The sequence below is a fragment of the Notolabrus celidotus genome, chromosome 4 (genome assembly GCF_009762535.1).
Source record: "Notolabrus celidotus isolate fNotCel1 chromosome 4, fNotCel1.pri, whole genome shotgun sequence".
Classification (NCBI taxonomy): domain Eukaryota; kingdom Metazoa; phylum Chordata; class Actinopteri; order Labriformes; family Labridae; genus Notolabrus; species Notolabrus celidotus.
The window spans coordinates 28,597,203-28,613,994 of record NC_048275.1 but is presented as its reverse complement, the minus strand read 5'-3'; the positions used below and the strand labels follow the sequence as shown (position 1 = coordinate 28,613,994).

Here is a 16,792-nt window from a genome sequence, read left to right as displayed (position 1 = left end):
AAGTCCATATTTGCAAATTAAAAAAATAATACTAGCATTTTAACTAAGGAACCAAATGAATGCTATACAGTGTAACGTAAGCGTTCAAGTCTTGACATTTAGATTGATTACTCAAAAAAATGCTGCACTGCAGCACCAGTGTGGTTTGATCCCATGACTTAGAGCTAGGAGACAACTTCAAAGTGCTTCTCTTTTTAAATATAGTTTTCTTTAAGTTTTCTTCCAGTCTTCCACAGTGCTGACTGGCCTGCTGTCAGTTACCACCCTTTTAGCGTGCGTTGTTAACTTCTTCAATTTAGTTTCAACCACAGGTCTTTATTTTGTTTCAACCACAGGTCTGTGGTAATTTGCAAATTCAAGAATGGTCCTCTGCCAGCTGTTGTGATGCAGTTGCGCACTGACATTAGTCAGGTTAGCTGCACCTGTATGCTTAGCTTGTAGGTGGTAGGACAAACACTTAATTGATGTTTTAATTCTGTTGGACACAAAGTGCATATTACTTTTGACTTATCAAATGAGCTGTGAGGGAGATTTTAAAGTAAAATGTGCCATTCATGAGTAAAGTAGCGACAGCTTAACTATGGTACATTTCTGCAAATCTTCTAAGATAAACCATGGCTTTTATTTGCTTTTACCGCAGAAGGCACCAGGCATTCATATGAAGCAGGCTTCCATTAGAGGCAGTGTTTTATATCAAACTCTCTCTGTGTGAGAAGTGAAATTGTTCATATTCTAGTACAAAGTGAGGGCCTGAGCCACAAAAGGATTGTGCAGCTGTTGCACCTGCTAAACCTTGTGCAAATTAGACAGAAAGACATTGTCTAACTCACAAAGCACGTGCAAAGGGTTCAATGCTCCACAAACTGCAATACTGCATAGCGAGCCGAGCAAACAATATCGCAGCGTGATTAGCTTGTTAACCCTGTCAGTCGTTAAAATTCAATAAAGCAACTAGCTCTTTAATGTTGGCCTCATAGAAAGGGGTGTTGAAGCTTGTCACTTAAAAGAAGCTAACATTTTTCACAAAACAATTTCAGACGATTCATATTATATTAATCATTCCTACACCATACAACACGCTTCTTTAGCATCACTTAAGTTAAAGTCGTTAAACCAATAATGTACTGTTTAAGCATTAACTCTTGTAACATCAGTTATGTTCCATACGGCTTCTGGCCATGACTAATGAGGTTAGCTTGCTAAAATAATTGGAAATACTGTTGCATACATAAGAACAACTTGTCTTACTTGCTTAGCTTAAGCTACCTTTTAGAATAATTTCACCAGCAAGAGTTTGTAGAGTTAATCCTCCATAACAGCCAGCTGGCTAACTTTAAATGATTAACTAACCAACAGAAGTGAAAACATTTTCTGGTAGGCTGCTTAAGCTAACTTTTACCGTTAGCCTACACAGCCATTGTGATGGTTATCATACTGTTATACTAACATGTTAACATGAATGCTGGCTGGCCAACATTACATTACATGGAATTGTATATTTAAGTTGTCTATAACCTGCTTTGCTTTGTCGGAGATGGGGCACCCAGGATAAATCAGATGGTCATTGTTTCATAACATATGCACTTCAACTGTATGAACAAACCATCAGAGTAATTTTTCAGATGAATAGAGGTTTTTGATTTTATCAATAATACTCACTTAAACATGTCAAATGAGGACAGTATTGGTTTTGATTGTTTTTTATCATTTCAAAACTATCTCATATTAAAGTAAAATATTGTTATTTGGAGCAAACACCTTTTCATTTTGTGCCTCAGTTTTTTTGGCAGATACAAGGGTCCCTGTTCTTCTCTGACTTATTGTCGCCCTCTGCTGGTTGTTAGTCTTTGACCTACTTTTCTCCCAGCTACATTTCAAATTTGTCACATCTGGATACCAGAGGAATTCGTGGACCTGTTGACCTAAACAGTGTCTAATCTTGTTGGTTGTAAATTAACCCAGAATCAATTATTGGATAAGACAACGAGGAAAACTTTCTTGTTTTATCATGAGGGATTTATTTATATAAAAGTGCAGATAATCATAAATAGAGGTTATAAATAGTAAATGAATACATTAATTAAAAAGTGGTGGAATAAATAAGATACAGTTGTATGATCCCATTTACAATAGTTCTGCAGAGTTCTTTTGCGTACACATTTCAGAAGAAAAAAAACATTTCGAATAAGATTTAGAATTATACAAATGATTTGTAAATGTCCATGGTGAGCTCTTACTACAAAGTCAGCAGAAAGACATTTTATCCTCAGCAGAACGACTATCCAGCCCCTCTCCTCCCAACCAGTCCTCATTCAGCTCCCCCAGGATCTCCTGCAGGGACAGCTCGGGCAAGGGGGCATGTGGGACCAGTGGGTATCCTGACTCCCTGCGGCTCTCCAAAGCCGCTCCGCTCCATGAATCATCCAACTGCGTGTACTGACCCTCCAGTGGGGGGCTGTTCTCCAGACTGGCCTCCCAGTACCCAGAGTCAGGCGTGTCAGGTGTGGAGTGGGAGCTGGAACCGGGAATGTACATCTGATGCTCCGCTGATCCAGGGTACATGTAGTTTGACCCGTAGTTTCTCATCTCCAGAGGAGAGTGGCACCACAGAGGGGGAACAGGGGAGGTTTGGCTGCCTGGCTGATCCCAGAGACCCCTCAGAGGTGGGCTGGAGCTGCTCCCCAGCTGTCGACCCTGTTGGAGCCCATACATGGAACTATAATGTCCGTGCTCCTCGATGGTGGAGTAGGCTTGAGGACACTGTCCATAGTAGCAGGGTTCCTCCATCTCCTCCTTGACCTGGGCAGGGTAGGCGGGTGGGGGTCCCTGAGGCGGGCCCCTGCGGACATGAGCGGGTGGCAGAGCATCGTGGACGGGGCTGTCAGACTGCCAAAGAGCTTTTTTGCTCCTTTACACTTTAGGGTGCGAGCTCTCCTGTTCTGAAACCACACCTGGACAGGAAAGAGGGAAGAAAGGAGCTCAGGTTAAAATCAGGAAATAAAAAAACAACACATTCTGTTCTGTTAATCAATTTGTGGACAAACAAGTTGTGGGGGGTTCAGCTGTCAGAGCCTGTTGCACAGTCTATCTGTCAGCTGATAAAAACAGCTTGTGTCATCTTTGCAGACAAAGAAATAAAGTGATAGAGTGATAGTGTATCTGCAACTCTATGCAGGATGCATTTGAACACAGAGCCTTCTTATGATAAGAAACTGCAAAGACTCACAACACATAGTATCTGTGTGTTTGTAATATATATGCATGTGTGTAAATCATGTGTGTGTGATTTATAATCCCAAACTCATCTTAACTGCAGTTAAACTAACTTTAAAAACTCAGACCTCTTCACATTATCTTTTTTTTTTCATTTTTTCTACCAGATACAAAGATTGTGCTGTATGAGGTGATGACTTAATACCTGTATGCGAGACTCTGGCAGGCCGGTGGTCTGGGACAGGTTCTCCCTGAGGCTAATGCCAGGGTAAGGGTCAGTCTCAAAAGTAGCACGTAGCAGCTCTACATGCTCCTTAGAGAAGCTGGTTCTTTTCCTGCGGCTAGCGCTGCGAGAGGAGCCGCTGCTGGAGGGTCGGGCATCATCTGAAGGACAGCAGAAAGAGCGGGTTATACATCAGACAGGATCCATGATAGTTTTTTCTTTATACTCCACAAGTTCTGCACAAATTTCTCATTGTAGTTACCTAACAACATTTCCTTCTCAAGCTCTTACTTAACAGAAAGACTTGTCACAAATTAAATGCACATACAGAATATGAACACCAATGCAATAAACTGCCTCTTAGTTCAGAGTCTGCACCATTTAGACTATCGCACAGTAAACGTGTAATTTATGAAAGAAGAAAAACAAAGATAATGAGATTTCTAGCCAAGAATAAAGTGCTAATAGCTACAGAAGATCTCTGGAAACCTACCATGTCTAAATATCTGCTATATCTCCTGCAACACCAAACCAGGCTCTGTTTTCTGTGAATTTTAGCTCAACTATGTCCCAGGCTTATATGTTGTCTTATCTTATGTGCAATGTGTGTTTTTTGTCATTTTCAGATAACCAATAAGTGAAACAAAACACAAAGAAAGTTTCTGAAGCACACAAAATTCAACCTCTTATGTTTTCCTCAGAGAATAGACTTTAAAATATGTCTTACCATTGCTGACGTCCTTCCACATGTCTGCAGTAGAATGAATGAAGCGCTGAGAGCAGATGGATTTGTGTTCAGGGTTCAGTATGTCAGTGTGTTTCTTCTGTGTGGGACTCTCTGACTGTATCTCCTTCTCCTGTCAGGTACCTTTATATTGATCACCTGAGGACCCCAGAAGGCCATGGTAAAGCCTGAACAGAGGAGGGGTGTGTTTTGGGGGGGGGGGGGGGGGGGGGTTGTTTTACTTTGAGGAAGAAGTACTCTGCCCACCCCCCCCACCCCAGCCCTCACCCTGTCTCCTCGTTATCACCTAATCTCTATCAAGTGATGTTAAGGTCAACAGCGAATATGAACCTCTGCATGATTTTAGGACAAAAGAACGACTCCGTGTGCCTCATCGATACCACTTCACTCACAAACGACAAACATGTGATGGTTTGTGTTTTTGTAAAGCTGAATATTTGACAGCAAAGGCCCAGAGACAAATTTATACAAATTATTTCAGTGGTGGCATGAGAACATTTACTAAATTGTAAGGATTAATTTCTGGTGATGATTTGATCAGGATCTTGAATCTAAAAAAAAGAACATATTTTATAAGAATGTAAGTTTTTACTTGTATTCTTTATATAAATTGTTTTAGTTTCTGCAGATGCTGTCTAGTCTTTTTTTTAATGCACATTGTTATTAATCAAATCTCCACCTGTACTTTGTAGCAAACCTGATTCAGTCCAAAAAAGGTTACAAGACCTATGAATAAGAGCTATGATTTAAAGAAAGCTTGTAGCTTTGTAAAGCAATCTGTGTCAATATTCAAGGCTGAATTTTAATTGAAGAAGAAAATCCAGGATGTTTCATTGATACTAAGTTATGAAGTCGACCACGAAAAAAAGGGCCTTGTGTCCTCAGATGAAATTATATAATAAATATGGTCTTTGATAATAAACATATACACTTATAATCTTCAACAGGGTTGATGAAGAATATTATGTGAATGAATTACATTTTATGGGCCAGTACAAAACCTTCAGAGGGTCAGACACAAATAATACATTTAGAATGTCAGCCCCTTCATAATAGGTCCCAAAAACATGGAGTGATTTACAATGAATGAAAATACATATGAATAACCAATGAAAGCATGTTATGTTATAAAGGAAAATATATAAAACAAAATATAAAATAAAATAGATAGATCTATGTTTATGTCTAAAAATGTTTGTAACACTTCATTACTATCAATGTATTCAGCTGAACTGAAACGAGAAACCCATATGGCCCTAAATTTAAAAGTAAAAAGATAAACACATATACATTATGATTCTATAATGAAGAAATATGTTACATACTAATATCATAAACTTCTTTAGTTATGACAGTTGCAGGGGGTCATGTGGGAGAAAATTTGGGACAGTTGTAAGAGCCCGTGACTGAAAGGGGCCGATAGAAAGAACTGATCATGGGGCACCAGTTTAGTCACATACTGTACACTGAGGCTACAATCCTCATCAAAGGGGTTGCAGGTTTGACTACTGGACATGAGCCTTTAATGCATGTCTTCTCATGCCTAATGCTCCCTATATTTCCTATCTCTCTTTAGCTGTCCTATCTATAAATGCTAAAATGCATTAAAAATGAAATAAAAATAAGTGAGCATATGAAGTAGTAAGCCCCAGGCCCAATGGGACACTTTTTCATGGGGCCCGAGGTCCCTGGAGGTGCCCCTATACGATTTTAAGCTATTTGTTTCCCTTATAATTGGAGCAAGTCATGGATTCTGTTATAGACAGTATTTTTTCCGCATAATAAATATATGTTTCATAATCAATATATTTGTATATATTTGTTCAGGTTTTTTATTCATGATTTTAATGCATTTAAGTCCATCAAGTTGCATCTCCACACATCTGTCTCTATATTTCATTGCTGTCCTTTAATTCTAACGTAACTGTTGTGCCTCATCTGATTGGCTTGAATCACACACAGCTTTAACAAACTGTTGAACGCTGATCAACCATTGACAGTCTTAGAGAAATCTTTCAGATGTTAGCAGAATTTAGAAACAGCTGAGGCTCCTGCTTTCTTTTCTTATGCAGAGCAGCTTCCCGTTATCACAGGGGGAGAAACAGAGTGGCTAATTATTCACTGATTAACAGTAACTCTGTGGCACACAGGAGAGGAAAGCCTCTCAGGTGGACTAACATGTCTGGGCCTTGCTCAGCTGTATGCAGATGTTATGACCTTTAACCTCTTTGCAATGCTCTGACACGCTGCAGGGAAACATTTATAAAAATGAAATTTCGTTTTTTATGTCTTTAGGCTTTATGTATGTCCATCTGATGCTTCTACACCCCATGGCTACAAATGTAAGATGCTAACATACATACTATAAAGTTAAACAGTCCACAGGAGGGCAAAGGGCAGAAACAGACTTACAGTATTTGTGGGCGTATTAGTAAACAATGCAGCCTGAAGACTATCAGACTTATCTAATGCAACAGAACCAGCAAAGAACATTTCTTTCATCTTTATCTGGAATAACTCACACAATCAATGTCTCATGTGTGGAGACGGCTCCTGAGAGTCCCACCAACTCTCTCTGTACTTCATACAAATCCTGTCACATGCTTTATATAACCCTGTGCCATCTTCAAAAAAACAAAACAAAAACACACACTTATAACAGTTTACCTTTTTTCTGCATTTTTATAATACTGTAAAATAAAAGATGTGTGTTGTGATCTGAAACAAATCGGATTGAAAAATATACAAAAAGTCGTATCATCAATAAACCAGATTAGAGCCTTTGCTTTAAGTTAACATACAGTGATCGAGTGATTAAAGATAAATATACACTGGTTGAGCTTAGGGGCCATTCAGTTAATGTAAAATCACTATAAAGAGCTTTGTTTAGTTAAAGATCTGCATATTAAAAAGTCAGCTGATCAGTTTATCTCTGTGTGTAAAGTTTAATCCTACAAACAGGAGGCCATCGATCACTTAACAACTCACATCCCAACATTAAGGAACAACTGAGGGTTGGTTAGCCAGTACATGTTTTTAAGCAATTTTTTATGTTTTCTTTTTACATTTTGTATTGATTAGTTTTCTATTTTAATGTATGCACTTGAGTCTAAGATATGTAATAATAAGATAGACAGACTATAAGGTATAAATATTTGTCAAGAGCATCCTCTTAAGATCCAGTATCTCAACTTAATGTTTGTGCAGCAGCAGACTTTCTTATCCAAAATGAGATTATTCTCTTTATTTGTGTGGGAAAAGTCTATACAATAAAAGTTGTAAGTCTGCTTTTTCATGAAATGAAGGTCCGATGTAACTCCTGTCCTGAATCACTGACTACCTGAAAATAAACAACTGTTGTATGAGCCACCGGATAAAGTCTAAAAAGACAACTGTTACTTAATGTGGCCCCTTTTATCTCATTTCTACAGTCTTGTGTCATAAAGAGACGACGTCTGGAAATATTTCAGGAAATAGAAAGAGATATAAGAAAAGAGTGAGTAAGATGTTAAACAATGATTTAAGTTCAAACATACATTTTTAAAAATAAATAAAGATATAAAAAAATGTAACAATTGTAAAAAAAAATCTGTATTATTTTATAATGTATACTTTTGTGTCCAATTATTTGTATTTATTTTTATGCATGTATATATTTGATTTTTAAAATTCTATATATATCTAGTCAATGCATATATATTTCTATGTTTATTTTATAGGCTAATTCCAATTTCAGATTATTGATATCTATCGTGTTGTACCTTTAAAAGAAAAAGTCTAATTGTTAGAATTAAATCATTATTATTGATATTTTGGTATAAAGGTTACTGTGCATTAATAATGCACTAGTAGCCTTCAACTGCGAAGGGAACATGGCAAAAATGTCGCAAATGTCTGGTCTGAGAAAAATAAATTGTGATTATCAATACTGAAAGTTTAAGTGAACATGGTCACTGACCGTATACATTTAGTCACAGTCCACTCTCATTTTGTCTACTTTACACAAACACACCTGAAACCTCAAGAGGGCAGCAGTGCAGTGACACGTTGTTTTGCGACAGTTTATTGATCAATTTAATGTATAATTAGAAAGAATAAGTCTCCACAGTGAGAAGACCGGAAAAAATATAATTATCGAATATGTACATCGTGTTTTATTTCTTTATATAACACGTTTCTATTCATGTAGGCTCATAAATACTCCCATTGACGGACGCGTCCCTGGGGCAACATTCCCTCCCGCCGCTGTTCTTACACGGTCACATTTGATAGCGGGACCAGCACAGTACAGCTGCAGCGATGGCTAAAAGTGATGGATGCGATTATTTTAAAAGAACCAGCCTGTTCTGGATCATTTCCGTGACACTTGGAGTGGGATATTTCACTGTAAGTTCAATAAAGTAGATTTTATCAAAGCTTTATCATTGATTATAAAGATAATTCTGTTACATTATTCTCTCCCTGTAAACGACACCGTGTTGTGTCGCGTAAAATGTCCTCCGGGTGGTTTATTGTCACAAATTCGCCACTCTACCGTCTATTAACTGTACTTATTTACGCAGGAATGCTGCTGCATGTTATTTTAATGTATATTATGAGATTTAATGCCGCAAAACCCTGTTATGTCATTACCAGGTCACTGTTTAGTTGTTATCTAATCTTATCTGAATTCATTCAGTCCTTTGGAAGAGCACAGGTCAAACTAACTAGTGCAAAGTCCAGGGAGCTGTCCACTGCCACAGCTAAATCAAGCTAATGTTTGTTGTCATACACTCGGTTTTACTTTAAAAGCAAACAGGGATATGACAAACTCCATTTTAAATATCCTGGTTTAAGCATCATTGTTCTCAGACCACTGGTCTTATTTTAATGAGTCACAGATACACAGCGGAGTGAGGCAGTGAGGCCAACGTGGATGTGTTTGTTTTGTAGTTTTGGAACTTGTGACAGATCAATTACATGTAAGCCGAATTGGCCAACCGACTATGCAGTGTTATTTTTGCTGGATTTGTTGTCTAAAATCTATGTCTGGGCTCGGCAGAGAGGCTACATGTATAATTAAGCTGCTTTTTAAAAGGGACTCCATATAACTCTCCCAACAAATAACTTCAAATTAAACGTTTTACACCCTATGACATGCACACTAAAATGTAGACAGGGAATTTACTGCAGTAAGAAAACACACAGATATTAACAAACACTTTTTACTGTTTAAACTATTTAATTTTCGTTCAAAATATTCCGGTGTTAGTTGTGTTTGGCCTATATGAACCATAATGACCTGCAGCCTTTGAACAGAGGGGCCCATCCAACAATCAACCCTTTGTCACAGTCCACATGGACACATACCTGACCTGTCACAGGTGGACACAAGAGAACAAAAGCAGCATGACACAATAGTTCATTATTATTTAAATGTCACTGTGTTGTAGTTTGTAGTGTACTGAGCTTGTGTGTTCTGTGTTTGTGTGGCTTGAAAACTCAGGTTTTTGTTCACTTAAATGTTGATCAAATGTTTATGTGTTGATAAAGCTGTGAAGTTCTTTTGTTTTGTGTGTGTTAATGGGATGCAGTATCAAAACACAGTGCATGTCTGTAATTAAATAGCATTTTTATGTAAACCAGTAGCACCTGTACCAATTTCCATTCAGAAAAAAATCCTGATTCTGATGGTGGATACTTTAAAACCACATCTAATCATTTAGTTCTACACACTGAAACACTGAAATGTCTACCTACAAAAAAAAGTGTTGCAAAACTATATCAAATTTCTTTTAACAACCAGGGAATCTGACTTTTTTTCAACTAGTTTTCATCTTTGTGCTTTTTTCTGATTGAAAAGTTTCCAGTATTAAAATCCAAATCCTAGGATTCTGTCACACTTCTTGAAGTCAGCTGCATGTTCTCACGTATATGCTGGACAGTCATTTTCAGCACAAACCGTCCTTTCATTTCCTTAAACGTCATGAATTTCATCATCTCTAAAATTCAGTGTTTCAGTTCAAAGTATTCATGACATGATCATTCCTCAGAGTATGAAATGTGTTATTGTAATTTTGTTACTTTGAAAATAAGTCAAAGTTGAAACTCTCTCTGTCTGTGTTCCTCAGTGCATCGTGTTTGCACCTGAAGTAATCCCCTACCAGCACCTCGGTCCGTATGGCACCTTCTGCAGATACCTGGTGGATAACTGTGCTGGCCTCATGTACAAAGGGTGAGTCAACAGACACACTGCTCCTCCTGTTTGCATGACGTAGATTACACCCGTGGTGTAAAGGACATGGACTAAAAATTGAAGGTCAGAGCGTCAGACCTACATCATTGATACAATTAAAGCTTTGTTCTTAAGTTTGTCATTGGGACCATAGACAAGTCAAAACAAGATTGATGACGTATTCTCAAACCACAAAATTGATTTCCCTGCCATTTTGCTCTAAGCTATAGAAATGTGTGCACATAGAAAAAAAAAAAAAAGGAATGTGTGCACACAAAAGTCAAGAAACTCTAAATACAAACTCCAAAGCTACATAAAGTGAACAGCAAAGAAGCTGTCCAGGTAAAGCCATACTTTATAACTTTGGTGGTAAATATTTAACTACATATAAAGAGGCGTGGCATTTCATTTCTCAAGAGGTACTCTAAACTCTGAATCTCAAATAGCAGCTCACAGCTGCAGTAAATTTGCCATCTTGCAAGTGAAAATAAAGTGGTATTTAGGATGTCCCATCACTGATTATTTAATGGCATGATGTCATAATAACATTAAAGTTGATTAAATGAAGTGTTTGTTAGTTTTCAAACACCAATGTAAAGAAAATTATTACTTTAAAGCTGCTAAAGGAACCTACGTGTGCTGTCACCTTTAGCAACCCCTGAGGACAAAGTGTATATCTTATCTCTTTGCTGATTTTCACCCGTTCATGTGTGAGTAGTGTGCTCTCCAAAAAAGAATTTTTTCCATCTTTATTTCAAATGTCTGATATGGAAAACCTAAATTTTATAGCAGCTTGCTGTAAATAATAATTAATCTGTGTTCCTCCTAAATGTCTGGTTTGCTTTTTCAGCCAATATAAAGGCATGAGTATTCATTTCAGTCTTTTCATAACCTGCTAAAATCTCCTCACAAGAGCTTTAAAGCATACAGCTGAATAAATGGGTATACATCTTTTAATTTATTAATCAATCAACAAAACTTCATCTGCAAAACACTTTTCTTACTAAGGAAATGTAGCACGGAGTGCTTATCATGACAGATAATCAATACAAGTAACATCCCCATCCTCCAATTCATGCTTAAGTTCAAAACTGAACAAAGAAAAAGTTATCAACTAATGACTCAAGAAAACAGGAAATTCGTTTTTGAGAAATACCAGAGGTAGGATTACATCTTAAACCCAAAATAGCAAAATAGGATACAAATATGCTGAAATGCATAAGGAAATAAAACGATAAAATATAATCTTAAAAATCAAAACAAAGGGGACGGGGCATCGTTTCGCCAAGCATTTCAATAGTGCACCCCATGTACACAGGCCAGAGTCCTAGTCGCAGAGGTCACTGTTTGGAGTCTTTGCTGCACTTCTTCCCCCCACTCTCTCACTCGCATATTTCTTGTTCAGCTGTCCCATCAATAAAGGCAGAAATGACAGAAACAAACAAACAACCAAAGAAAGAGAGAAAAAAACAAAAGGTAATACAGAAAAAAAAGTAAAATAGATGATAAATTAATCAATAAAACAGATTAGATAGATACATAAATAAATGAGTTCAAAGCATTTCATTTATAATACTGAATAAAGTGATTGAAAGTTATTCTACATAAACCTGAAACCTGTCAGGGTTTTCTAGATTGTGCATAAACTCTCTTCTTAAATAAAACCAATTCCCTAAACAATCTCCAAACTATCTGTGAAGAGACATTTCCTGCTGAGAGCTGTGTTTGAATGAGTGTCACATGCATTAAGAATATGCAAAACCTTTAAAATGTAGTGAGGATCAGGTGATGTGCAGAGCAGCCTCACATGGCTGAAACATACTGTTTAATCAACATCTTCATTAATGCTTTTAATCTGTTGGCAGGTCGTTAGCACAACATCCACCAGTAGTTAACTAGTTGTTTAGGTCACATGACTGCTGTGGTACCATCAGGGTATTAACACAGTGATCGGAGGATAAGGGTTTGTTGGTATTAGAGTCATGTGACGCACAGGACAGCCTGTGGAGTGAACCATTCAGCATATGTTGGTCAGATTTAAAAAATGATTGATCCTCCCCAGGTTGTCATGTGACGCCTGTAACTCTTATACACGAGGAAGAAGAAACCAGGGTGTGTAGTTTAAAAACATTCACAGTCTCTCTGTATTTAGAAATAAGTTAACATTTCAAAGATTATGTCTTTTATTTTGAATTGTTAAAGTCTGTGGGTTTAAACCCCTCTCTGTGTTTCAGGTGGTGGGCCGCCTTGGCCATCCATGTTTTTGAGGCCATTATCGCATGGAGGATGTGCAGGTAAGAATGACATGAACCTGGTTGTCCACTAGATGGTGCTAGACTTCAGTTTTTACTGAACTGCTCCTCATGACTTCTTTTCATAAAACTGGGTCTCCAAAAAGTTTTTTGTCTCCCCAAAGCCTTAAAAGTATGTCAGTACAAACAAACCTCCTTAAACTGATCATATGGGACTTTATTAGTTTGTGACACCAATAAATAGGAAATCTTCCAATGGAATTTGTTCAATGTGGAAGTATTTTTATTACATGTAGTGTAAATATAAACTTAAACTCTCCAGAAGAGTCTTCTGGTGAACCCAGTGTGGTTTAGAAACACGTCAGTACCAGCTGTGTGCTCATGTCTTTTTAGATTGTATCAGCAATTAAACAGCCCAGGTTTAATTATTCATTCACTTTTACCTATTTTACAGAAGTTTTGCAGCTGCTCCAGCAGATCTCTTAAGCCTGCAGCAGTGAAACAGGCTGTAATGGCTTTAGTCCTTGATCGATCGAAGTATTTCAATTTTAAGTTCCTCTTTTGTCACAGATAGGTTCAGATTATTATTCCAAGTGTCTAAAAACATTATAGGGTGGATCTCTACAGAGAGATATCTTTTTGTTAAAGAGGAAGATGCTTTTTAAAAAAAACAAAAAACAGAAACAGCTGTTAAATCTCTTTCTCCAAAGCCACCAGACTCCATTGAAAAAGTCTGTAATTTTACCTTCCAGAACATGTGATTTGCGGGTGCACTGCTGTCTCAAACAGGGAGTTAGTACAGCATCTTAATGCTACAAAAATATAGTGTTTTTATCCCAAACTTCCCATTTTAAACACCAAACTCACAAAAACAAACACAAACTAACCAATCAAGGCAGTAGTTGACCACAAACTCCTGTGCTCTGTGAGGTAAAATTACTTTTTTTGTCAATGCAGTCTGGTAGCTTAAAAGAAAGTGGCCTTTTTTATACCTGGCATTAACATCCATCCTGGGTGATCTGATCACAAGTAGACAGCCTCAACTACAGGGCTAAATCCACCTCAATGCACCATTGGAGCGGCATGAGATCTGATCACTGAGGCCACATACAGAGGTGGTCTGGGACACATTTGTCCACATCAGGCTGGCAGTGTGTACACACAAGCGGGTCCTGGGCCACATTAGAGACCACCCACTCTCTCTGTTTCCACAGCAACAACCATGGAGAGTGACAGACCACCTGCCTCTCATATATGACTGATTAAATAATTCTCTGCTGTGTCTCGTGAAAATGGTTATTTTTACATAAGAGATTGCTTTAAATCTGTTAATACAAAACAATCCTACTGACGGGGGATGAGAGTCCACGTGGGATGTGATCTGCCCTGTATTTCCCTACGCAGCCTGCTGCAATGCATGATCCATGTCTCCCCATGTTATTAAAGGTGCATTGTGCATATTAATGGTGGACCTTACTGTCTTTTGTTTCACTTCAGTCTAAAACACAATTCTCTTATTGCTCTGATAAAACACTGTAGAGGACCATCAGGCTTCTTCATCAAACCATGTTTTACATCACGTCATCACTCAAGTCCATAATCACTTTCCCTCTCTGACGCTAGATCATATGTGTGCACCTCTCCACCTCTGTGTGCTTTTATTTATCATTCTTTTATATTTTTTCAAAGTATAATGGAGGGGATTTGGGTTGTTGTGTTTATTTGCATATGCAGCGTCAAAGTGAGATCCAATCACAAGTCATCACTGGAGATGTGTTCGGAGACGCATATTGTTGCAAAGTGTGCATGCATGCAGAGACATAGTTACTCTTTAAAAAGTATAATTTGTACCCGTTAGTCATTTAGAGTCTAAAATATGTCAAATCAGAGCAGAGGTATGAATCATCTGGAATGACTCTTTGAGTGAATACTGTATTTGTCACTTACTGACAAACTTGCTCACTGGTATTGAATTTTCAGGTTTTCATATTTAAAATAAAAAAAAGAAGGAAAGTCGATGAGGATGAGGAGCTTTAGTTAGAAGTAGGATACTTCTAGGATCTTTTCCTTGACTTCTTCTTTGGTCTCTGTGCTCTGCAGAGAAAAAGGTATCACCAACACGTCTACTCGCTGCCTTTGGTTCGTCCAGACCTTGCTGTTTGGCTTCGCCTCCCTCGGCTTGCTCCTTAAGTTCGACCCTGAGCGTCCCAAACAGCACTGACTGCAGCTAAAGGAGCCGACGGAACAACACCGCACAAGCTGAATCCAGAAAATCAATTGCTGCCTTCTTCCTCTTTGATATGAAATAATGCTGTGAGGGCAGGTGGAGGAAGACACCTGAGCCTTTTCTTTAAAATGAAAGATTGGAAGTGAACACTACATTTTTACTCACTGAGCTTCATCTACTACCTGCATTCTTATCCATGTGTGCTTCTTAATTTCATTCCAGATCTTTTCTAACCATTAAAAGGAGAGTTGTGTTTTCTTTATGTATAATATTTTAGTTTTTAAGTTAATATTAACAGAAATTATCTCAGCTTCATGAATCAGTGCTGAGCTGGATATTTAGTGCAATGGAAGAGGAATCTTTTCTAAAATAGTTTTGTGCTCTCATAATGTTTACAGTCAGCCTGTCTGATGGCAGTACAGATATTTTCTCAGCTGCTGTGATAAACAAAACACAGAGGAGTTTTTCTGCAGATGGTACAGTCCACCAGCCCTAAAGTGTGCTGCTGTGTGCATTAGAAACTCTCATTTGCCTTTCTTTTATCGGAGTGCTGTGAGTTGATCTTAATTAACTACGGACTGTAAGTTCTTAATGTTAATGCTGCAATAAAGAGTGACTAAACAAACTAAACTAAAAGTGTCTGCATCGTGAATTTTTCCTCCCTGTCAAGGATCTAAAAACTGACCTGCATGCTTTGAACTAAATACTAACACAAGTATGAGAACAAATTAAACACTAGCAATTCAGTTGAGTAGATATTCGGATCACCATGTTCTTAATTTTAGCAAATAGCATTTTATGTATTTACTGGTATTTTGTCATAAACCAAAAGTTTAAAGGTTAAACTGAAACACTGACGATGGCACTGGAAGGATAAAAACATCAACCTCATGATGGCCGCATGATGACCACCTGCCAAATAATGTGTAAGACCTCGTGTTAGCAGCAGATCCTTTCAGCCTCTACATTGTGAGGTGTTGACTCCATGGATCAGTCCAGCACATCCCACAGATGCTCGATTCAATTGAGATCTGGGGGATTTGGAGGCTGAGTCAACACCTCAAACTTGTCCTCATGTTCCTCTCTTCCATCACCCTGCAGTCCACTTCTTACACTTTTCTTTTATTTCCTGCTCCAAACTTCAAGGACAACATGGCTACCTGCTGCCTAACATATCCCACACACCAACAGGTGCCATTGCAACAAGATAATGAATGTTATGCACACCTGTTGGTGGTCATGAAGGTGTGGCTGATGGGTGTATCTGCTGAGGACCAAGAATGTGTCTAAAGAAATATTTAATATATCCACCCGATAGTGTTTGAGATATTTCACCCTGGACCACAGCAGTGAAACCACAACCAGACCAACAGCGACCTATTGCTATTTGCTGGAAAACATGAAAATAGCATGCATTTATTTATAGCCATATTTTTAAAGAGGTGGTAACTGTTTCTTTTTTGGAAATTCAGGAGAATGGAGATACAATCGGTGGAATGTCTTATGTAAAGATATGTCAACAAATATGTTGAAAATGTTCTTTTCATATCCAGCAGAAATAGAGCGGTGATAGTAGTCATTTGGATTTCATTTCAGTTTGGTAATCTCGTCTCTTTTTAGCTCTGCTTTGGTCCCTACCACCTCCTCAAGAGAAATACAGTATCTGTACTTGTGAATTCCATTTTTTTTATTCAGCAGTCAAATGTTGTTGTTTGCTGCTGGGCCTGGATAGATACTGAATAACATTTTGTTTCCCAAACTAATTGCAAAACATGGATGCAGCTACCATACCTCATCTATATGTTTGTTGCACTAGCGTGGTGACACTTCCCAAACTTCCTGTTTAAAACACCAAACTTGCACAATAACAAACACAAACGAAGCAATGAAGGCAGCCTGCGCCGTAATTTTTGTCATA

At 38.0% G+C, this 16,792-nt stretch overlaps 2 protein-coding genes across 2 annotated transcripts; one reads left to right on the top strand and one right to left on the bottom strand.

Annotated features, from left to right (window-relative positions):
- Positions 1-2,231: 2,231 nt before the first annotated feature.
- LOC117811846 (protein gooseberry-like) lies at positions 2,232-4,185 on the bottom strand. The gene is given in 4 exon segments (XM_034682324.1): positions 2,232-2,897; positions 2,900-2,951; positions 3,419-3,597; positions 4,164-4,185. Coding segments are annotated over 4 exon segments (906 nt in total). The 3' UTR covers positions 2,232-2,244.
- Positions 4,186-8,384: 4,199 nt separating this feature from the next.
- tmem254 (transmembrane protein 254) lies at positions 8,385-15,510 on the top strand. The gene is made up of 4 exons (XM_034681616.1): positions 8,385-8,567; positions 10,292-10,395; positions 12,630-12,689; positions 14,748-15,510. Exons 1-4 carry the CDS (start codon positions 8,481-8,483, stop codon positions 14,866-14,868), a joined length of 372 nt encoding a protein of 123 aa, XP_034537507.1. The 5' UTR covers positions 8,385-8,480; the 3' UTR covers positions 14,869-15,510.
- The last annotated feature ends 1,282 nt before the right edge of the window (positions 15,511-16,792 follow it).

Coding starts and splice junctions, on each gene's coding strand:
- tmem254 (XM_034681616.1), top strand. CDS start 8,481: ATGGCTAAAAGTGATGGATGCGATTATTTTAAAAGAACCAGCCTGTTC. Junction 8,568..10,291: donor TTGGAGTGGGATATTTCACT/GTAAGTTCAATA, acceptor TGTGTTCCTCAG/TGCATCGTGTTTGCACCTGA. Junction 12,690..14,747: donor ATCGCATGGAGGATGTGCAG/GTAAGAATGACA, acceptor TGTGCTCTGCAG/AGAAAAAGGTATCACCAACA.